The 23,441-nt window shown below is 44.6% G+C and overlaps 1 protein-coding gene across 4 annotated transcripts in view; it reads right to left on the reverse strand.

Moving 5' to 3' along the window:
• The window catches only part of SLC22A18 (solute carrier family 22 member 18), a 141,140-nt gene that overhangs the window by 106,850 nt on the left and 10,849 nt on the right, over positions 1-23,441 (reverse strand). Inside the window, exons 1-2 of one of the 4 annotated variants that reach the window (XM_045014109.1) lie at positions 21,416-21,437; positions 1,943-2,026 (exon numbers count right to left, since the gene is read on the reverse strand). The exons of 1 other annotated variant lie outside the window; for it this stretch is intronic. In XM_045014109.1, the coding sequence (XP_044870044.1) occupies positions 1,943-1,978 (36 nt within the window). In that variant the 5' untranslated portion in view covers positions 1,979-2,026; positions 21,416-21,437. Of the gene's footprint in view, positions 1-185; positions 246-1,942; positions 2,027-21,415; positions 21,438-23,441 lie in introns of those variants that run through there. 2 more of the 4 variants (XM_045014110.1, XM_045014112.1) reach the window with 2 other exon arrangements.

The raw sequence follows: 23,441 nt of genomic DNA on the forward strand, positions 1-23,441 counted from the left end.
CTTGTACGCCCCACACCCCTCCTCTGCCCCAACCCCTTGCCCTGAGCCCCTTCCTGCACCCCACACCCCCTCCCACACGCCACACTCCCTCCTGCACCCCAACCCCCTGCCCCAGCCCTAGATTCATGGACCTGCATGCAATTTCCCCATGCAGATGTGGCCCTCAGGCCAAAAAGTTTGCCCACCCCTGGTATGTTGAGTCACTGCTTTTTTTCAGCCAACTGTTTTGGCTTCTCGGGCTGGCTCTTCAAAAAACAAAAAATGTCAAGCCAAAATAAACATGATTAGTACTGATTTAAAAAAGGGGGAAATGAAACATGATGTGGAATCATATTCAAGCCTTGAGTCTTTGTGCTACTTTTAATGGATCTGTGCAGACACTGGGCCAACCCCTGCTCTCTCACTCATAGATATCAAAGGTAACCTGCAGCTACACCTAAAGCAGAACCAGACCCTATGGCTCTAAAAGGGAATGTAAAGGGCAACCTGTGATCCTTAGAGAGGACAGAGAGCCAACAACTCAGAACTTTGACTCCAATGAGAAAGTGCATTTACTGCATGCTTTTAAGGTTTCAAATGGGTGATCAGCTGCTGGTGCTGTCTTACTGACATAGTCATGGCTGGGCCCATTTATTGTAGTTAGTAGATTGACCTATGCCATGTGTGCTTGTTATTATTTAATATTTATATTTCAATGGTGTCTAGAGGCCCAGATTTGGGATCCATTCATAAATGTTAAGGCCAGAAGGGATCACTATGATCTACTAGTTCAGCCTTACTGCAGGGTGCAGCCCCCAGTGGGGCATAAAGGACTGGCTGAAGGGACAAGGTGGAAGTCACATAGATTGAGATGAGGACTAACACCACATGAGGGGATTGCAAGGCAGGTGATTGTTTCATTTTCCTGACGGTGGTTCAAATTTTCAAAAGTTTAAGAAACACTGGTCTAGTCTGACCTTCTACAGAACACAGACCACAGAACTTCAGCCAGTGATCGTGCATCAAGCCAGGTCCCCACTGTGGTAGGAGCTGCACAAGCACACAACCTGCAAACACTCACATGTGACTTCACTACACTGAAGTCAGTGAAACCAGTCCAGGATTGCCAACCCTGAGTGTTTAAAATTCATGAGTCAGGTCCCCAAAAGCCCAGAAGATTGCATGATTTTTTTTAAAGCCAATTTTAAAAACAATACGATTTTGGCCTCTCTTTATTTACCTGCTGATTTCTGAACCTGTAGGGTCACACTTTGTAGCTTTTTTCTGCAATAAAGGCTGGAAATTGACCTAATTCACCTGACTCCAGGAGCTGAGGCTCTAAGAAAAATACCAAATTTTGCAAGACTCATGATAAACAGTGACAATGGCACATCTGTAAAATGACCTGTGTGTGTTTGCAGGGTTGAGAGATAGCTCAGTGGTTCAAGCAGTGGCCTGCTAAACAGGGATCTGGGGCAAAAATCTGTTTTGGAATTGGTCCTACTTTGAGCAGGGGGTTGGATCAGTGACCTCCTGAGGTCCCTTCCAACCCTGATGTTCTATGATTCCATAGACATTGTCATGGTCCTTGTAACTCTGTGGGGGAGGCAGATTGTAAACATTCTGGAGCAGGGACCATCTTTTTGTTCTGTATTTGTACAGACCCTCGCACAATTGGGCCCTGACCCATGACAGGGGTCTTAGCCAGCACTGCCACAATACAAATAAATAAAGGGGATGCGTGGAGGTTTCATGTTACACAGGGAGGTGCTACCATAGTCAGAGAGTTCAGAGCAACACCATATTTTGCCAAATGAGCTGCAGCATGAAGAGCTGAAAGCCACACAGAGAAGACACATGGTTATTGATTTGACTCTGATATTGTAAATGCTGTGCTCAAGTCGAATCAAACCCCTATAAAACCAGGGTCACATTTGTCACTAAAGAGGATGAATTTACTTACAGGCTGATGGTTTTGTGGAAGATTGGTGCTAAACATTCAACTCATGTAAGCATGAAAGAATGGGTTCTTCAGCTGCTGAATTTCCTGGGAGAGAGCAGCAAACAGTGTAAAACAAAACTTCCTGGTTGGGTGTATGATGGGACAGGGGACTGTGAACAAATTATAACACTCAATATAAGAGTAAAATTAACAACAAAACTCTGTCATAGAGATTTTGAGATAATCAGAAATCCAGTCCTGACAACGAACATGTAATTACTTAATGCTTACAGAGTGCTGACCTGCACTTAAAAATCTTCAGTGAGTTGATCGATCAGCATGTTTAAATTGGAGCTGAAAACAGCCTATGTAAAGGCTCCCAAAGGAATTTAGTCACACACCCCACTACTTCTCCCAGTGCTCCGTACTGCACTGCGAAAAGGAGTCTCTATGCAGTGTCCCTAAGTGCACTTTGGCTGGACCTGATGTTTACTGGCACTAAGAAAGGAACTGAGATGAGAGACCAGTTTTCATGTCTAGCCTGTGGATCAACGTATGGAAGGGACAAGACTCTAAAAAGGGTACACGGCCTAAAGTTAAGCTCTGAGGCCCAGATTTTCAATATTCAAAACTGCTAATTTTGGATAAGCCAATGAGTTGAGAAGCAGCTGCTTTGTCTGGCATGTTCCTCTTTGAAGTCAGAGTAAGTTACAATGCAAAATTCATCAAAAGCTACTGCTTATCAGTATGATTTCACACCTCCACTAGGAGGCAGTGTGGATGTGCCCAGCAGGGTTCAGCTTTTTGAGAGGTATCAGACTGGCCTCTGTTCCATAGGATCTTCACTGATATCTTCCACAGATCTCCAGATAATGCAGCTCATTGCGATCATTCCCACTTTACCAATGGGAAGCCTCCAGCCCCACAAGGACACGTGACTAGATGGTTTGTGCTCTCTTTCCAGTAGCTTTACAAGGGAAGGGAGCATCCTGCCCTGAGCCTCCATATCTAACACTATTACAGCCATCTTTCCTAGAACACTTTGTCAGTAGATGGAACACTTCACCCAGGGAGTACATTACAAATAGGGAGATGGCAGAGATAACAATCCTACAGTTCCTTAATGGAGAAGGCAACAGCAAAATCAGTTTTTGCTGAAAACAGGAGGAAAGATGAGTGGGGAAAGGAGGGAGCAGATCTTGGGGTAGAGATATGGGGTTGAGAGCATAGGCGTGCACAGCACATTTCATTAGGGTGTGCACCCAGGGAATTTTTTTTTTAAAGCGAACATCATAAAGGTTGGGGGTGCGGGAGGGAGTGCCCTGTGCACGAAGGGGCTCAAGGCAAGGGATTGAGGCAGAGGAGGTGTGTGGGGTGTATGAGGGGGCTCAGGGCAGGGGGTTGGGGTACAGGAGGGATGCGGGGTGCAGGCAGGGGGCTTAGGGCAGGGAGTTGGGGTGCAAGAGGGGTGTGAGGTGCAGGCAGGGGGCTTAGGGCAGGGAGTTGGGGTACATGGAGGTTCATAAACATTAAACAAACAAAAAACAACAACACGTATTTGGGCCTGAATTTTTTCATTGCAATTCTTATTTTTTTAAACTAGGTCATTTTTCAACAGGAAATAACAACAAATAAAAACCCACAAACCCCCCCAAACTAATTCAAACATTTTCAACCAGCTCTGGGTTTTATTATGAGCATGAACATGCATACAGAGACACATACACGGTCTTGCAAGCCATTTTCCTTCCATTCCTTTTTTTCTTCAGTAGCACCTCACACCACTTTTGTCTCATGTGGGTGGGTTTTGTTATATTCCCTGACAGTACTTCCATAATCTAGTTATCCTGAATTATCAGACAGTGCTCCTAGCACCCTGGTGGCAAAAAAGTGGCTTGAGAAAGGCTGCAATATTATTAACATTGTTATAAGAAGACCCTGCAGAACTAAAGAAGCCATAGTAGGTGCTGACTGTGGAGAAAAGGTTCCTCTTTCTTCAACATGGTCAGAGATGACCCATTCTCATAGATCTTAAGGCCAGAAGGGACCATTATGATTATCTAGTCTGACCGACACCCTGTTATAACACAGGCCATACCAAAAAAAAAAAAAGGATGGAGAATCCACCACTTCCCTTGGTAGTTTGTTCCAACAGCGTTAATCATTCGAGTTAACACAAATTGCACAAGGAAATTTCATGGAGTACAGTTAACTAAGTACAAGAGAAATTGTTTTTTCACCTGAATTTTTGGTGGTGAAGCTTTTCGCCCTGATAATGCAAACACACACATGCTTTCCTGCGAATAGCCCTATTGAAGTCAGTAAGTGTTTGCAAGATTGAGGTTTCATTAACCTATCTACCTTAACATTTCCAGCTTCCTATATGTTACATCCTATTTTTAAAATGCTACCCCTTTGAAATCAGATGCCCTGCTAATGGGCCACACTGCATGATTACTAACTTGTTTCCAGGGCAAAATTCTTCTTACCAAGTCTGGAATGATGGGTATGCACCATCCAAAACCAGTGGTCATCTATTGTGCATGCTAACTAGATCCAGTATATAGCTCAAATCAGCAGAACCTCTGTTATATTTAACCCAGACTTCCTTGCACATGACAATATTCAATCATCAAAGAACTAATTGTACTAATTGTATCTCTCTTCCCATTCTCTATATGGCTGTAATCCTGACCCTGGAACTGCTACTTTTTGGTGGAACTTATGGGCAAAGTGCAAACTTCACCATTGGCATCAGAAAGCCCCATTCCACTGAAGTCCAAGTAGCCTGGCACACACTTATGCCAGTGGTGAATTTGGTTCCTCAACGTAGCTGAGAGCCAACAGCAGTTTGAGAAAAATATGTTTGGCTGAAACTTGCAGACTCAGATGTACCATTGGGCCAAATTCTACTCTTGGTTACCTAGCTGTAAACTTCCACCGAAGCCAATGACACTTTAAAATGGAAATCTTGTTAATTAACTCTTTGATCCTTGGTAGTAGTAACATTAGTGAAGAATTGGCATTGAAGTAGCATAACAGTTTTATCTGAAAGCGCCTTGCTAGAGTTAGTAGACTAGATAAGTGTTGATAGCATGTGATAACTAATCTGTCACACTTAAAAAAAAATTAGGGCTATCAAGTAATTACAAAAAATGAATCGTGATTAATCGTGCGATTAAAAAAATTAATCGCATGATTAATCGCACTGTTAAACAATAATAGAATATCATTTACAAATGTCAAATTATGTACAAAAATAATTGCATTAAAAAATAAAACAATGTAAAACTTTACTGCCTACAAGTCCACTAGGGTGACCAGATGTCCTGATTTTATAGGGACAGTCCCGATTTTTGGGTCTTTTTCTTATAGCTCCTATTACCCCCCACCCCCATCCCGATTTTTCACACTTGCTGTCTGCTCACCTTAAAGTCCACTCAGTCCTACTTCAGCCAATCACTCAGACAAACAAGTTTGGTTATATTTGTAGGAGATAATGCTGCCTGCTTCTTGTTTACAATGTCACCTGAAAGTGAGAACAGACATTCGCATGGCACTTTCATCATCTGAGTCAGATGCCACTAGCAGAAGGTTGATTTTCTTTTTTGGTGGTTCAAGTTCTATAGTTTCTGCATCTGAGTGAGGCTCTTTTTAGACTTCTGAAAGCATGCTCCACACCTCGTCCATCTCAGATTTTGGACAGAACTTCAGATTCTTAAACCTTGAGTCGAGTGCTGTAGCTATTTTTAGAAATCTCACATTGGTACCTTCTTTGCATTTTGTCAAATCTGCAGTGACAGTGTTTGTAAATCAAACATGTGCTGGGTCATCATCCGAGACTGCTATAACATGCAATTTTTGGCAGAATGCGGGTAAAACAGAGCAGGGGACAAACATCATCAGCATGGACATGGGCGGTGAGTTCTATGGGCCCATGGTGCCTGGGCACCAAGAATATTCCTGGTGCCCAGACACCACGGGCCTGGCTCCAGCACTGTCTGAGGCCCAGTCTCTCCCTCGGCCCTGCCTTCCGCCCCCGGGCGCTTCCCCCCACCTCTGTGTCCCCTGGGCCATTTAAAACAGCCTGGGCCCCCCACTCACCACCAGCAGTGCAAGGGAGCTGAGAGGCTTCCTGCCTACTCACTCCACGTGTCTGCTGGCTCCTGGGTGGGATGGGTCTGTGTCCTGCCCCCAGCGTCCCTGTGGCCAATGGGAAGCTTCGGGGGCAGCAGCACAGAGGCCCTCCAGCCCACCCTGCCTAGGAGCCCCAGGTAAGTGCCGCAGCCCTCCACCCCCTCCAAAAGCCCGCACCCCCCTCACTCCAACCCCCAAACTCCCTCCCAGAGCCTACACCCCTTCCCGCACCAAACTCCCTCCCAGAGCCTGCACTCCAGATCCCCTCCCCCACCAAAACTCCCTCCCAGAGCCCAACCTCTCACCCATCCTGCACCCCAATCCCCTGCCCCAGCCCAGGGCCTGCACCCAAGACCTTCTCCCCCAACCCAAACTCCTTCCCAGAGCCTTAGGCAGGTGGGGGGTGGAATTTGGGGGGGCGGGCTCTGGGCATTTTGGGCACCACCAAAATGTCTACAAACCTGCTGCCCCAAGCATGGAAGCATGTTCTCCGAAATGGTAGCTGAAGCACGAAGGGGCATACAAATGTTTATCATATCTGGCTAAATACCTTGCAATGCTTGCTACAAAAGTGCCATGCAAACACCTGTTCTCACTTTCAGGTAACATTGTAAATAAGAAGCAGGCAGCATTATCTCCCATGAATGTAAACAAACTTATTTGTCTTAGCGATTGGCTGAACAAGAAATACGACTGAGTGGACTTGTAGGCGCTAAAGTTTTTCATTGTTTTGTCCTTGAGTGCAGTTATGTAACAAAAAAAATCTACATTTGTTACACTTACAAGTTACACTTTCACGATAGAGACTACACTACAGTACTTGTATGAGGTGAATTGAAAAATACTATTTCTTTTGTTTATCATTTTTACAGTGCAAAAATTTGTAATAAAAATATAAAGTTAGCACTGTACACTTTGTATTCTGTGTTGTAATTGAAATCAATATATTTGAAAATGTAGAAAACATCCAAAAATATTTAAATAAGTGGTATTTATACTATTATTAACCATGTGATTAATTGTGCGATTAACTTTTTAAATTGCAATTAATTTTTTGAGTTAATCTCGTGAGTTAACTGCGATTAATCAACAGCCCTAAAAAAATGAAAACTCATTCATTTAAAAAGCAGGAATAAATCGACTGCTAGAGCAAATGGAAAAGGACTTCTTAGTACGGACCAGATACACTACAGAGGGTGGGATGGGTTGAGGTGGTGAAGGTGGAGGGAAGGAAAAGACAGGAGACAAATCTGTTGTGAATACTATGCTGATTGTGCTGACTGCCATCCCTCATTGTATTCACTGATTAAAGTGATCTAAGATGCATTTTACAGTGTTGATGAATGACTTGTCTATCTAATGTCACCTCCCTGATGTTTGTTTACCTGGCAATTGCTGGAAGAACACACAGAGTGGGAAAGCAGAGCACATCTTCAAAACAAGAGTTTTCACAGCTTAATAACTCTTTTTATTATTCAGGCAGAATTCCCACTGAAGTCTCTGGTTGTGAGAATCAAGGCTTTCTAAGGGCTTGGCTACACTTACAAGTTGCAGCGCTGGTGGAGGCTTTCCAGCGCTGCAACAACACCCCGTCCACACTTGCAGGGCACAACCAGCGCTGCAACTCCCTGGTTGCAGCGCTGGCTGAAAACCCATCCCGGCAGGGGTATAAGGAGTGCAGCGCTGGTGATCCAGCGCTGCCCAGCAGGTGTGGACACTCACCAGCGCTTTACCTGTCCTCCAGGGAATAAGGAGGTATCCCAGAATTCCTGTTCAGCCACTCTGCACATCAGTTTGCACTCTACTGCTCTTGGCTCAGGTGACCCGCCCTGTAAATGCCCCGGGAAATTTAAAAATCTCCTTCCTGTTTGCTGCAGCCAGGTGTGGAGTGCAATCAGTTTTAATCAGTTACAGGTGACCATGCCTCCACGCGGCAAACGAGCCCCAGCATGGAGCACTGGTGAATTGCAGGACCTCATCAGTGTTTGGGGTGAGGCATCTGTTCAGGCACAGCTGCGCTCCGGCCGTAGGAATTACGATATCTTTGAGCAGATATCAAGGGCCATGCTGGATCGGGGCCATGATCGGGACGCAGTACAATGCAGGGTGAAAATTAAAGAGCTGCGGAGTGCCTATTACAAAGCCCGAGAGGGGAATCGACGATCCGGAGCTGCTCCCACGACCTGCCGTTTTTACAGGGAGATGGATGAGATACTTGGGGGTGACCCCACTGCCAATCCCAGGATAACGATGGACACTTCTGAGCAGGCTGGGGGACAGGAGGAGGAGGCGGAGGAGGCGGCGGAGGCGGAGGCGTGGGGGGGGGAGGAAACCGCGAGTGAAGCTCCTGGCATGGGGGAAGAAACCGCAGATTCCCTGGAGGCATGCAGCCAGGAGCTCTTCTCAAGCCAGGAGGAAAGCACCCAATCGCAGCAGCCAGCAGTTGCAGAAGGACAAGCAGAGGAGCGTGTTACCGGTAAGCGGCTTTTATTTTCTGGGTGAAATGTTTCTGGAGAGGAGGGGGGGTTATGGATGCATGCATGCCAGCCTCTAGATGTGGAATAGCCCGTTGATGTGGTCTATCACGTCGCGGTAATCTGCCTCAGTTATCTCAGCAAAAGCTTCATCCAGAGCGTGGGCAATATGCCTGCGCAGGTTTATAGGCAGAGCCACTGTGTCCCTTGTCCCAGTGACGGTGACGCGTCCGCGCCACTCTTCTGCCAGTGGTGGGGGGACCATTTCTGAACACAGGCAAGCCGCATAGGGTCCGGGCGGAATCCACATTGCTCTAAAAGAGCCCCCCGCTGTTCCCTAGTGACTCGCAGTAGGGAAACATCTTCCAGGATTAAGTCCTGTGAAAAATGTTGGGAGACTCTTTAGTGAAGAGATAGGGAGATAAGATCACCCCTGCATCTGCATTTCACTCAACCCCTCTAGCACTCCAGATTACCCGAAGCAACCAGCTCCCCTCTTACACCCAAGCCCCACTTCTCCCCATATAAGCACTGCTCACTCACCATGTCGTGGCTTCTGTAGTGTTATGCGTGTGGGTAAAAGAATGCTTAAATAAGAACTCACTCCCTCAGTGTAACAATTCATGTCTGGAGATAGTGGATACAATGCTGCCCGTGTTAAATGTTGTCATTTCTGTTTCTACAGTGACCTTGACTACTGGACTGCCCAGATGTTCAACATCACAGAGGCTTCAAAATTTGAGAAAAAATCCCCGAAAGAGCAAAGAAGACATGCTGAAAACTGTTCTTAATCAGTCTGCTCGAGAGAGTAAGGACTTGAAGGATTGGCGAGAGAAAGAAAGCAGGACACGCAAGAGAAATGCAGTGGCCAAGAGGAAAACCACGGAGCGGCTGCTAAGCATCCTGGAGCGCCAAGCGGAGTCTATAGAGTCACTCGTTGCCATGCAAGCAGAGCACTACCGTGCTACTCCCCCACCCGCCCCGTCCTTTGTGCCTTGTGCCCCAATGTCAGCTCAAACCACCTTTCCCCAGCATCCAGGTTCTTACCACCACCAGCTGCCTCCAACACCTGTATGTTCCCCAACCAGCCCTGATACCTACCACCACCCTTACCCTCTGCATTCAACCCCCATCACCATGCAGTATATGAACCCTGAAGTGCAGGATTCATTAAACAGCAATCCAGACAGGGCATATGCAAACTTGTGACTGTACAGTTCACCAACCCACACCCCTGCCCTCTTGTGTTCATGAAATGTTGTGTGTCTGTCTGTCTGTCAAGGAAGTTTTTTTCTTTTCAATAAAACAATTCTTGGCTTTGAAAACAGTCTTTATTATAGCAGATAGTGAAAGATACCTTAGCCCAGTAAAGAAAGAGGCACTACAAATCATATTATTATTATGGATAATAGAATAACAGTGTAAGCAGTGCAATTCACTCCCATGCAAGGCAGCAAACATTATTGTTGGCTTTCAGCCTCAAATTCTTCCCTCAAGGCATCCCTAATCCTTGTAGCCCTGTGCTGGGCCTCTCTATTAGCCCTGCTCTCTGGCTGTGCATATTCAGCCTCCAGGACTTGAACCTCGGTGGTCCATGCCTCACTGAATGTTTCACCCTTCCCTTCACAAATATTATGGAGGGTACAGCAAGCGCATATAACCGCGGGGATGCTGCTTTCCCCCAAGTCTAGCTTCCCATACAAGCAACGCCAGCGGGCTTTTAAACGCCCAAAAGCACACTCCACAGTCATTCTGCACCGGCTCAGCCTGTAGTTGAACCGGTCCTTGCTCCTGTCAAGCTTCCCTGTATAGGGTTTCATGAGCCAAGGCAGTAACGGGTACGCGGGGTCTCCAAGGATCACAGTGGGCATTTCGACATCCCCTACTGTGATCTTCCTGTCTGGGAAAAAGTCCCTGCCTGCATCTTCCTGAACAGGCCACTGTTCCGAAAGATGCGTGCATCATGCACCTTTCCAGGCCAGCCTGTGTAAATGTCAATGAAACGCCCGCGGTGATCCACAAGCGCCTGGAGAACCATAGAGAAATACCCCTTCCGATTAACGTACTCTGATGCCAGGTGGGGGGGGGCCAGAATAGGAATATGCGTCCCATCTATCGCCCCTCCACAGTTAGGGAAACCCATGTGTGCAAAGCCATCCACAATGTCCTGCACGCTCCCCAGAGTCACGGTCTTTCTTAGCAGGATGCGATTAATTGCCTTGCAAACTTGCATCAAAACGATTCCCACGGTCGACTTTCCCACACCAAACTGGTTCCCGACCGACCGGTAGCTGTCTGGAGTTGCCAGCTTCCAGATTGCAATAGCCACTCGCTTTTCCACCGTCAGGGCAGCTCTCAATCTTGTGTCCTTGCGCCGCAGAGTGGGGGCGAGCTCAGCACACAGTCCCATGAAAGTGGCTTTTCTCATACGAAAGTTCTGCAGCCACTGCTCATCATCCCAGACTTCCATGACGATGTGATCCCACCACTCAGTGCTTGTTTCCCGAGCCCAAAAGCGGCGTTCAACGGTGCTGAGCATTTCCGTAAATGCCGCAAGCACTTTAGTGTCACACGCGGCAGGCAAATCCATATTGATATCATCGTCGGAATCCTCACTGTCACTTTGGAGCTGAAGGAATAGCTGGACTGCCAAACGTGTTGTGCTGGTGACACTCATCAGCAGAGTCCTCAGCAGATCGGGCTCCATTTGCCACAGAAATCGCGATTCACACAGAGAGTAACAGAAAGACACTCACAATGGCGCCAAACGCTGCTGGAAAGAGTGAATGCTGGGATGTGAAGCGATGCACCACGGGGCGCTGGCAAACAGGAAGCGGAATGACCCGCACACTTCCTTCCCCTTCCCACAATACTCAGCGCCAAAACGGCGCCAAAACGGGACGAGGTGCTCTGTGGGATAGCTGCCCACAATGCACCTCTCAATACAGCGCTGGAAAGTGCTGCAAGTGTGGCCACACTGCAGCGCTGGTAGCTGTCAGTGTGGCCACACTCCAGCGCTGGCCCTTCCACAGCTGCATGACCAGCGCTGTAACTCCCAGCGCTGCAACTTGTAAGTGTAGCCAAGCCCTCAAAGAGTGTATTGGGGGTATGGGAATCTGTCCACAGCAAAGCTACTGCTTGGAAATCAAATGTTAGTTTAAAAAAGGTCGGGGGAGGGGGGGTTCTTTAGATTCTTAAATTAATTGTGAAGAATCTGTAAACAGTCTCCACTGTTCAGCAGTAGATAGCAATTTTTATTAAGTAGTTTAAGGTTCCTTTTTCAATTTAACATGTATAGGAACTATTCAACCTTATCTCTAGCATCGCTAAGCAGGTTGGGTGAAATCCACCCCTCTCTGCAGAGGGCCAGAAAAAAGGCTGATGGACCACTAAATACAGGGAATACATGGAATGTGAAAACAGCTTAAAAGCTGTTTTCCCTTCTGGCTGTCCTGTCCCTGCACCATTTAAGACCTCAAAATAGAGCAAGGACCAATAGTCAAGGAACTATTATATTAGTAAATTAGTACTCCTGTTCTTTTTGCCGATACAGACTAACACGGCTGCTACTCTGAAACCTATTATATTAGTATGTTGCTTAAACACTGTCAAATCTACAGTTTAGATGTAAAAAGATTTAATGAAGAGAATTATATTGTTACTTATCCTCAAGATTCTGCCTCCTTAAATCCCTTGTGATAGCATCCAGGAAGGGACAAGAGGGAGAAAGATCCCAAAACAAACTCGACGTGTATGCTAAACTGCTGTAATGATGTTAACTACTAAAAGGAGGTATTTGACTCTGGGGTCCTTCAAAGCCATGAGCTCTTGCCTGGTCTGATACACATCCTAATAGCAGCAGAAAGGAAATGGTCCTCTGCATTTCTCTCTGGGGACAGAGTAGAGACAGCTTCCTCATCAAAAAACTTTCTCCTAACAAGCATCCAAGAATGCTGTGAGAGTGAGCTCTTGTTACTCAACACTTTAAATTAGTGCCCCCATCTTTGACTGAAATGGTCTCATTTGTAATCTGGTGAAAGATTTATATAGTTGAGCAAACAAGAGGGTATATGGTTAGATATTGCCAGAATTATGTCCCTTGTTTGTTGACTGATTTATTCCTTTGTCTAATTGTGTTAAAAAAAAAGAAGCTCACTAATGAATGGAAAAAGAACTCACATGGCCAGCAGAAAAGCCATGTTTAGTTTACAAAAAAACACAGGCTTTAGGGATTTTCATAAAAAACTACAGAGACAGTCCAAATCGGCAATTAAATCAGACTCCCAGTGGCTGCAGATTTCTTTTGGCTCTTTCTATGTGGGTATTCAATTGCAAAGAGCAATTATTTATAATTTGTTCTTATACAATACTCGTGTGCTTACTCTGCCTTGCACATTTTTTGTAAAATGGAAACGACTATGGTTCATTCTTTTGGTAAGTCCTTTGTTACGTTGCATATTAAACTGCAAATCACATTGTGTCTCAGCTATGACTGATTATTATTAACGTTTTAATGGGAGAGCCCCAAAACCCAATCTGAGACTGGGGCTCCATTGGGGGCTGAACAAAACACATCGTGAGAGAGAGTCCCCGGCCCAAAGAGTTTACAATCTAGACAAGACCAAAGGGTGGGAGAAAGGAAGGACTGTCACCCTCATTTTACAGATGGGGAACTAAGGATTTTGGACTTGCCCAAGCTCACACATGAAGTCTGTAGCTCAGCAGGGAAGTGAACTCAGATCTTCTTCCAAGTCCCAGTCCAAAGCCTAACCAAAAGACCATCCTTCCTTTCTAGTAATCTTCTGAATAAATGCAGTTGAAATATACCATTTTTGCATGCTTAAAATTGGCATCTTGATATACTTAAGGGTCAAGAGATCATAACAGTTGTCCCAGAATTTGCATAAATTATTTGGAACAGTATAAATGGCCTGAATTCATTCTTTAATTGAACGGGGTTATGCCAGCCATGAATTGGATCACACAGAATAAATATCAATCTGCTTTACATCAGTGTGACCTCATTGGCTTCAGCAAGACTTCACTAGGGCCAGATTCTGATACCCTTACTTATAACTTACTCTGTGCATAGTTCAATTGTAATCAATGGGACAACTTGCTAGGTAAGGAACCCAGCAGGAGGAAATGTGGCAGGGCCTCTGGCCCTAATGTTGCATTGGCGTATATGAGACCTGTGCTTGGTCTGATGTATCTTTGCAACAACAAAATACTTTGGAACCCATTTTCAATAATGACATTTGGTACAATCTCAACTGCAGCGAGAAACAAAAATCACCAAGCATGGCTGTTGTCATATTCAACAATGATATCATGGCATCATGTGTGTTCTCATGTGGTTGTATATAGTTCAATCTGTGAAGACCAAGATTGTGAACAGATGTCACATAGGAATGTGCAGGCTCCCACTGAAGACTTGGGATGGTGCTTGGTCCTTTTTCCAATCATTCTTTGTGTTTGTCGTCCTCAAAGTGTTTCCAGCCTTTACTGATAGTTGCTCTCCATTCCGGCCTGTCCTTGGCTGTGTCTTCAAAGTTATCAATATTTATGCTGCAATAGATGTGATTTGGCTTGTGGTGTCTGATTTGTTTTTGTTGACCATCCCCTAGTGCTTTCTGATTTTCAACTCGTTATAGACAACTTTTTTCAGGAATCTATCACCCATTCTGATAACATGACTTGTCCATCTAAGTTGATCTTTGAAGATTATTGCCTCGATGCTGGCTGGTTTTGTTAATTTGTGAGATTTTGTCTTGCCAGTGGACCTTTAGAACAGAGCAATGACAATGCATGTGAAAAATTTCAAGTTGCTTAATGTGTCTATGGTAAACCGTCCACGTATGAAAAGGATGTTATCACTGCTGCATAGTACATGATCTTTTGTTACCTGTTGATGGTGTGCTGGTTGAGTATCCTATGGTGGAGGCTTCCAAAGGCTGACTTACTTCTTGTATTCAATTTGATATTTCTTGAGCCAGGGTCAGAGAAATATCACTTTAGATGGTACTGCCAAGATATGCTAAGTGATGGATGCTCTTTAGTTCTTCTATACCATCAATGGTGATGTTTGGCTCCGTAGTAAAGTTTGATGGACCTGGTTGGAAAAGGGCTTCACAGTTTTTTTCCAGGCTGATGGTGAGAGTCCAAACTGTTTAGTTGTCTCTGAGAATCTGTCAAAGACAAGCTGTAGGTCACTTTCACTATGACCACAATCATCTGCAAAAAGGGTTTTTCATATGAGTTCCTCAAAAACTTTTGTCTTTGCAATAAGCCTTTGGAGACTGAAGAGTTTTCCATCAGTTCTGTACCTTATGTAGATGCCTTTTAGAAGGTTGTCCATTGCATAATTCAAAATAGCTGCAAAGAAGAGACCAAAAAGGGCCAGTGCCAGTCCACAGCCTTGTTAAACCATTTCTCATACCTAATGGGGTAAAACAAGGGCACCATCTGAGAGTACTTTACCAGTCATATCTTTATGGAATTAACATATGATTTTATCAAATTTGGTGGGGCAGCCTAACTTTTCAAGAATTTTCCAGAGGCCATTTCTTAGCACAATGCTAAACTTATTGTTTTTTAGACTAACAAAGACAGGATACAGGTCCATGTTTCGTTCAATACATTTTTCCTGAATCTATCTCACAATAAAAATCATTTGCGTGGCTCTGACCTGATCTAAATCCACACTGGATTTCTGGTAGAAATTGCTCTGATACCATTTTGACAAACCAACTGAGCAAAATATAGGCAAAGATTTTACCACCTATAGATAACAGGGAGATACCCTCGTAGGTACCAGATTTGTTGCCTTTATTTTTGTATAGTGTAACTATGATTGCATCTTTGAAGTCCTGTGGAATTTCCTTGGCTTCTCAGATGTCCTTAAATATTTCATGTAGATAACTGAGAGTTTTGGGACTTGAAAGTTTAAAGATTTCAGCTGGTGTGCTGAAATTTACCTGACAATTTGTTTGATAGCTTTTTGCACTTCCTCGGTGATAATTGGCTGATTTCTTCATATGGGGTGCTGGGTCGGTTCCTCGTCTAGCACCTGTGGGCTGACAATAGAGGAGTGGTTGAGTAGCTCAGTAAAGTGCTTTCAGTGGTGCCTCTCTTTTCATTGATTTAGATGCACGCGAACTCTTCAATGGAGCTTGTCCCAATTTTGATTGACCATAAACAGCCTACAGGGAATCATAAAACATCTTTGTATTGTTAGCAGTGTGATGCTGTATTTCTTCTGCTTTCGTTACCCACCAATTATCCTGTAGGACACAAAGCCATCTCTGAGCCTGTGCTTGCAGGTAGTTGGATTTATTTTTGATGTTGATTCTTTGTCATTTTCCCAAGACATACACGTCATTCTTTTCCTTGAGGATCTTTTTTTATTTCATCGTCGTTTTCATCAAACTAGCCCTGGTGCTATCTTTGATTTTTGCCTAGCATTTCTACTGAGGCTTGAAGGGTGGCTGATGTGAATATATTCCACTTTTTGAGTATGTTACTGGGTGATGATGTAATGCTGTTTTCCCTCCAGTTTTATTGAAGAAATGGATGCCTCAGCTTTACTATATTCAATTTTAATGTAATGTGTTCAGCACTGTTTCACTAAGGGGCAACAGCATGTAAATTAAAAATGGCTCTGATCATCTGTGATCAGTCCAACAGTTTGCCCCTCACATTGCTTTTGTGATCTTCATGTCCCTGAGGTCCCTTTGCTGTATAATGACAGAGTCAATCAAGTGACTATGCTGGATCTTGGATACATCCAAGAGATTTTATATTTGTTGGTTTGCCTGAAGCTTGGGTTGGTAGTTTGCTGGAGTAGAAGGAGACCATTGCTGGTCATTCTTCCGATTCCATTGGTCATTATTACACCACTCCACACCTCACGGTCTTTTCCAATTCTGCTGTTAAAGTCTGCCAGAAGTATGAGCTTGTCTTCACTGGGTATAGATTTGATTATGTCATCCAGTCAGAACAGAACTATTCTTTGTTTCTTCCATACTGTTTGTGATTGAAGCATAAGAACTGACAGTCACAAACTGTAATTTTCCAATGGGAATTCGCAGAGACATTAGGTATTCATTTTGCCCACAGATAAGTCTTTCAGTGATTCAGGAGGCTGTTTCCAATAGCTAAACCACTGCCGTAAATCTTGTTTTCCTATGCTGGTTTCTCTTTCCAAAAGGCAGTTATAGCCACCTCCTAGTTCCTTTATGGAGCCTTCATGTGCAAGTCTGGTTTTGCTGGAGGCAGCTATATTGATTCTGTACCTTGCACATTCCCTTGCAATTAATGCTGTACATCTTGCAGGTCTCGATGTGTTATCTGTGTCCCCTAGGGTCCATATGTTCCATGTCACCACAATAAGACTCATTTTTCTTAGCAAGACAACTTGTGTGAATTATCTAACAGCAAGGTAAATTGGCCAGATTATAGTTGGGATGGCAATATTTGGCCACCTTTTCTAGCCCATTTCTTTTCTAGGTGAATTGTGCTGTTCTGAAAAATGGCTGATCAATCACTTGGGGTTTGCTGAATATCCTTGCTACCTGGGAGTCAAGATGAATGACCAGAGTCCCAGGTCATCTGCATATAGGTTTGTGAATTTGAGTCAGTGTTCATCTACACCAGTCACTTCACCTCACATGCCGATTGCCACTGGGCTTTCTTTCTATGATGCATGAATGCCTGTGCACAAAGATTTTTAAGTGAGAAGACTATTGCATAGAGGCAATCTCACTCGCTCAGCTGCTGAAGTCAAAGAGGGAGTGGCATGAAGGGTCATGACACCAGGGAACTTCATTAGCTGCTGTGGATAGCCATTGATGTGTTTGTGTCCTGCCAAGCCTTATATATTCCATGTAATCACACAAACAAGTAGTACAAGATGAAACTACTTAATTAGCTTTAAAAGGGGTTTGAATCTAAGATGTATGTATCTTTTAATAGGAGGACTAGGTAGCTTTAATTAGATGCCAACAAAATAATTAGCTCAGTGTTTCTGTTTTGCATACTATGCCAGATATTGCTCTCATTTGCTCTGGTGTGAAATGGGGTTAATTCATTTTCTTACTCCAGATTTAAATGATGTGTTGGTCTCTACTGTATTTAACTTTTCTCTCTTCTGTATATAGTCCTGATCCTGTACATGTTTATGTATGTGTGTAAATTAACATGGGTCTACTCATGTGTGTAGTGTCATACAGAAGCATTTGCATGTACAGTCTCAGGTAGGTTGATCGAAGGCCATTTAGGGCTTTATAGATCATAAACTCCACCAGGAGTCTGATGGGAGGTCAGTGCAGATCCTGGAGCACTGGTCTCAAATGCTCTCAGTAAAATGACTCATTCAATAAACGACCCACTGTGGTCTGCACCACTTTTGGTGTCCGAATGGTTTCAAGGCATAGCCCCTTGTAGACCACATTGTCGTAGTCTAATCGAGAGTTAACAAAAGCACAGATAACAGTGGCAAAGTCCTCATTTGAAAGGGAATGTTGCAGCCTCGTAGCTAGTCACTGATGGCAAAAAGCTGACCAAGTTACTGCTAAATATGGTCAAACAGCAGCTGGGACGGGGGTTCTAAAATCCCCAATAAACTACAACCACTAGTAACTAAGGTACTCTTTCAATCAATGGGACTGATATTTCCTCTGCTATCTCCTCTGGCTGCTTTCCCCAGCCCCTCAGTCTTGCTGGGTTGAGCTTCAGCCAGTTCACTCTCATCCATACCCCAATCTCAACTAGATGCTGGTTGAAGCCATGGGGTCTGGAATACACACAAAACATACTGAAAGCCCAGTTTTTATGATCGAAGTCTAAAGAAGTGTAAGATGTATGTATTTTGTGACTAAAGCTGATCTGTAATTAAAATAAAACTTAAAAAATTTTCCTTCAATATACAAATATTTCATTGGACTAATATTATACAGCCCCTCTCTGGAATTGTAGCAATGTCTGGAATGCAAAAGCTGTTTATCATTTAAATAGCATTTAAACCATTATGATCACTTATAAGAGAATTGTAAATGATCTGGGCTGTATGAAGCCCCTTGTTGTGGTTTGCTGCAGGAATGCTTTAGATTTTCTCTGCACACACTTCATTTTGCAAACAATGGGAGTTTGAGACATTTTCTGCCAGTCTTGAGCCTCCCGTGTTTACCAAAATATTTTCCTGTATCAGAATCAAACAATTGCTTGATTTCATAACATTCAAGCATTTAAGAGACCGCCAGCAAAACAATATAAACAAGAATTTCTCTGTCAGTTAGTGGTCCAAATACTCTATGCAGAGCACAAACTATGGAAGTATCCTCAATGTTTTTGATAATATGTTTCTGAAAAAAGTCATTAAAGAACTGCAAAATGTGTTGCTGTAAAACCTTGTGCATCCAAGGTCACCTTGGGGTGAAATTAACTCCCCTGCGTAAAGCCTGAATAAATGGGTCCTGTGTCAGGGAGCTTAGTCAGGGGCTGGGGACAATGGAACCCAGTCCTCCAACCCACAACCAGGGTCAGCTATGCAATCCTTCTGCTGTCACCACCCTTAGTCCAGCTCAGGGGCTGGAATAGTCAATTCTACATGCCCTGAAACACGGATGCTTTTGGCCTGACTTATACAAGTCCCACTATACAGTTCCCCTGCATGCCAGATCCTCAGCACATATCCCATCCATACTGCAGACCAGCCACTGGGGCCTTCCAAAAACTCTTTTATGATGGGTGAATTTTGCCTCTTTCTCCACTCTTTTGAGCTAAAGGATTAATTCCCTTAGCTAGAAGCTTTAGTAGACTCATTAACTGCTTATGTGGACCAGCCTCTAGAGCAGGGATGGGCAAACTTTTTTGGACTGAGGGCCACATCTGGGTATGGAAATTGTATGGCAGGCCATGAATGCTCACGAAATTGGGGTTGGTGCAGGAGGGGGTGAGGGGTCTGGCTGGGGGTGTGGGCTCTAGGGTGGGGCCAGAAATGAGGAGTTCAGGGTGCAGAAGGGAGATCCAGGCTGGGGAAGGAGACTGGGGTGCGGGAGGGGGCTGGTGGTGCAGGCTCTGGCTTGGGGCTGGGGATGAAGGGCTTGGGGTGTAGGAGGGTGCTCCAGGCTGGGAGTGAGGGATTCAGAGTGTGGGAGGGGGCTCTGGGCTGGGGCATGGGATTGGGGCACCAGGGGGTATGAGGGCTCCAGCTGGGGTGCAGGCTCTGGGCTGGGGATGAGGAGTTTGGCAGGCAGGGGGGTGCTCTGGGCTGGGATCAAGGGGTTCAGAGGGCAGGAGGGGGATCAGGGCTGGGGCAGGGGGTTGGGGCACAGGAGGGGTTCAGGGGTGCAGGCTCCAGGTAGCGCTTATCTCAAGCAGCTCCCAGAAGCAGCAGCATGTCCCACCTCCAGGTCCTACACAGAGGCGCGGCCAGGCGGCTCTGCACGCTGCCCCCTCCACAGGCGCTGCCCCTGCAGCTCCCATTGGCTGCAGTTCCCAGCCAATGGGAACTGTGGGGGTGGCGCTTGGGTTGGAGGCAGCATATGGAGCCCCCTGCCTGCCCCTACATGTAGGAGCTGGAGGGGGAACATGCTGCTGCTTCCTGGAGCTGTGCGCAGCTGCGGCATGCACACACGGAGCGGCCCCCGAGCCTGCTCCCTGGCAGGAGCGTAGGAGTGGGGCAAGCCCCAGACTCTGCTCCCCAGTGGGAGCTCGAGGGCCAGATTAAATCGGCTGGTGGGCCGGATGTGGCCCACAGGCCGTAGATTGCCCACCAATGCTCTAGAGAGGGTAAGAGAGACCCACACCCACTTACTATGGGTTATAAAAGCATTCAAACATTAAAACAAATAAAAGGAAGTTCTTCTTCACGCAGCGCACAGTCAACTTGTGGAACTCCTTACCTGAGGAGGTTGTGAAGGCTAGGACTATAACAATGTTTAAAAGGGGACTGGATAAATTCATGGTGGCTAAGTCCATAAATAGCTATTAGCCAGGATGAGTAAGAATGGTGTCCCTAGCCTCTGTTTGTCAGAGGATGGAGATGGATGGCAGGAGAGAGATCACTTGACCATTACCTGTTAGGTTCACTCCCTCTGGGGCACCTGGCATTGGCCACTGTCGGTAGACAGATACTGGGCTAGATGGACCTTTGGTCTGACCCAGTACGGCCTTTCTTATGTTCTTATGTGTTGTAGGAAGAACACACACAAAATAGGACTTTCAAAGAGATCTGAGCAGAAGGATTTGTTAGCCCCAAATAAAGTTGGCTACAGCAACTGGAAGGGCTTGTAACTCAGAATATTGGTTATATCGGAGATGTGCCAATTGCTTTTTACTATGATACGTGTTTATGGAAGGATTTTATTGTTCCTAATGCCTAATTCAAGGAAACTCCCAGGGCCACGTTGTAGGCTGGTATAATGGAGTGGCGCATACATATGCTAGGGCTGAACTTGCAAGTTTCAGTACATCTTGGCATTTATTTAATTTTTCCACCATGGACAGAGTGGAAATGACACAGATACCGCGAAGTTGTCATTTAAATCTCCAATTCAGCCATTCCTCATCTGGCACAAACACAAATCTTTGTATCAAAGACATAAAAATCAAAATGTAGTGTAATATATACTTCCCAGAAATTAAACAAGTCCTGCAAAGCCCAGTCCAAATTGTGCTAGCTTTTTACAAATAACCCCACAACAGCCAGGTCTGGTCCTACAACTTTTGCAAATACCCTAGCTACAAAAAGAGTGCTGCATGCAAAGAGCACTGTGCAAGAAGTATTAATGTAGCTCACTTTTCCGACAGCCTGCAGGATAGCAATAGAATTGGCTTCATTAAGCTGCCTAAAAGAGGGAGCTCAAATGCAAACACTACCAACCTTTTAAAGTATGACTCTGTTCTGGACAGTTACACTGCAAAAATGACACCACCTTACTCCACAGATCAGCTCCTTGCATCTGTTCAGATTCTCAGCTGCTGAGTTTAAAGACAAAAATAAGGTTTTAGGAATTCTCACTCCTGTTAGCCCAGCAGAACCAGGACAACTATGAAAATGAGCTGAATTATTTTCCTTCTTGTGCGTTAACAATAGAATTGCTTGCTGAATTCCAATCAGTAACACACATGCCAACCCACTGACAGCTCAGGTGACATTGGGGGCATAGTATGAAGACAGCAGGGCTGCACAGATTTGACCTGCAGAACTTTTGCTTAATGTTGATGATGCAATAAAAGGAAAGAATCCAGCTTATGTTTGCAGGGCTGGCAGTTAGAAAAATATTTAGTTATATTTTCAAACTATATATATTTGATCCGGAAATCACAATAAACATAAAACCTCAGGATGTTATTTTTTACACAATCATTTTCAAACTAGAACTCACTTTGAGTAGGCAACTATCAGTTTAAATTACCTCAGCTGTTTTATATTATGGCTCCAGCGTACCAAGAATGACCAGTTATCTCATTTTTATTTAAAGAACCACCCAATCTGAAAGATCTGGATCCAGATCCAAAGTTTCCTAAAGATCCTAGGGTGGAGTCCTGGCCCCATTGACGTTCTGGGAGTTTTGCCATTGACTTCAATGGAGTCATCTTTGCTTTTATTTTTATTTAAAAAACATCCTGTGCAGTAATGCTGAGTGACGAAATAAAGGATCCAGGAAAGTAGAAGTTTGTGCTAAAGCTCTTTCTACTATGTCACCTTAAAATTCTTAATCTACTATTGTGTGTGTGCATGTGCGAGAGAGAGAGAAAATCAGTGAGAGGTGTGTCTTTCTTTATAAAGGACTAGTGTGTGTGTTATAGTCCACTCTAGTCCAGATTCTGTCACCCTTATTCACACTGAGCAGTGCCCTTCTTCTTAAACTGCCTCAAGTGAATCAATGGGACTACTTGCAGAAGATGAATAAAAGGTCCTGTATGTTTGTGTGGGGGAAACTACTCTCTGTGGAACAGAAGGGCATCTGCAATCCTGTATAGGAGAGTGGCAAGAATGTGTGCCTTTCATCTCATGTCTGCATGAACGGAGATTACATCTTTGTGCCTGATCCTGTAGTTCTTACTCTGGCAAAAACCCCATTTGAAGTCCAGGGGCTAAAAACCTGGAGTTAGCATGCCATGAAATTTACATTGGCAAGAGGCTGTGCAGAAAATGGCACAACAGCTGGGGAGATGTGTAATATGGGCCACAGCAGAAGAAAATATACATTTGTCTAACATTTTCCCAGTGCAGACAAAGCCTTAAGTTTCTCCTGGATTCCACTGCCTACTTGAGAGGCCTTACATATACATGCCTCATCCGGGTTACACTCACCAGCACTTCTGAAGAGGGCCCAAGGACCTCAGAACTGAGCCCTTTAAATCTTCGCCTAATCCCAGATGTGTGACAGACAGACAGAAATAATATTTGTGGGTTTAAAACAGTGACTCATTGCATTAGTTTAATGTAGTATTATTTGTGGCTTCATAGTATCCTCTCTCTCCCTCTCTCTGTTTTAACTAGGAATATGGTGATTTCACTTTTCTTAGAACCAGTTGGAAACCTCTTGAGCTGGCTTATTAAAAAAACTGTTGTTGTTTTAGATGGCAGGTATAATTGCTCAGCTTACATGTCTCACATACACAGCATGGTTTCTGTTCCCAGAATAGACAGATACTGGAGTTTGTAGTGTGTAATAGACCAATGCATGTACAGTATTGTCATAAATATAAAGGGAAGGGTAACAATCTTTATGTATGCAGTAATATAAAATCCCTCTTGGCCTTACCTACAGGTAAGAATCCCCTTACCTATAAAGGGGTTAATCAGTTCAATTAACCTAGTTGGCACCTGACCAGAAGGACCAAGGGGGAAAGCAGATACTTTCAAATCTGTGGGGGAAGGTTTTTGTTTTGTCTCTCTT

This window comes from Mauremys mutica, chromosome 4 (assembly GCF_020497125.1).
Source record: "Mauremys mutica isolate MM-2020 ecotype Southern chromosome 4, ASM2049712v1, whole genome shotgun sequence".
Lineage (NCBI taxonomy): Eukaryota > Metazoa > Chordata > Testudines > Geoemydidae > Mauremys > Mauremys mutica.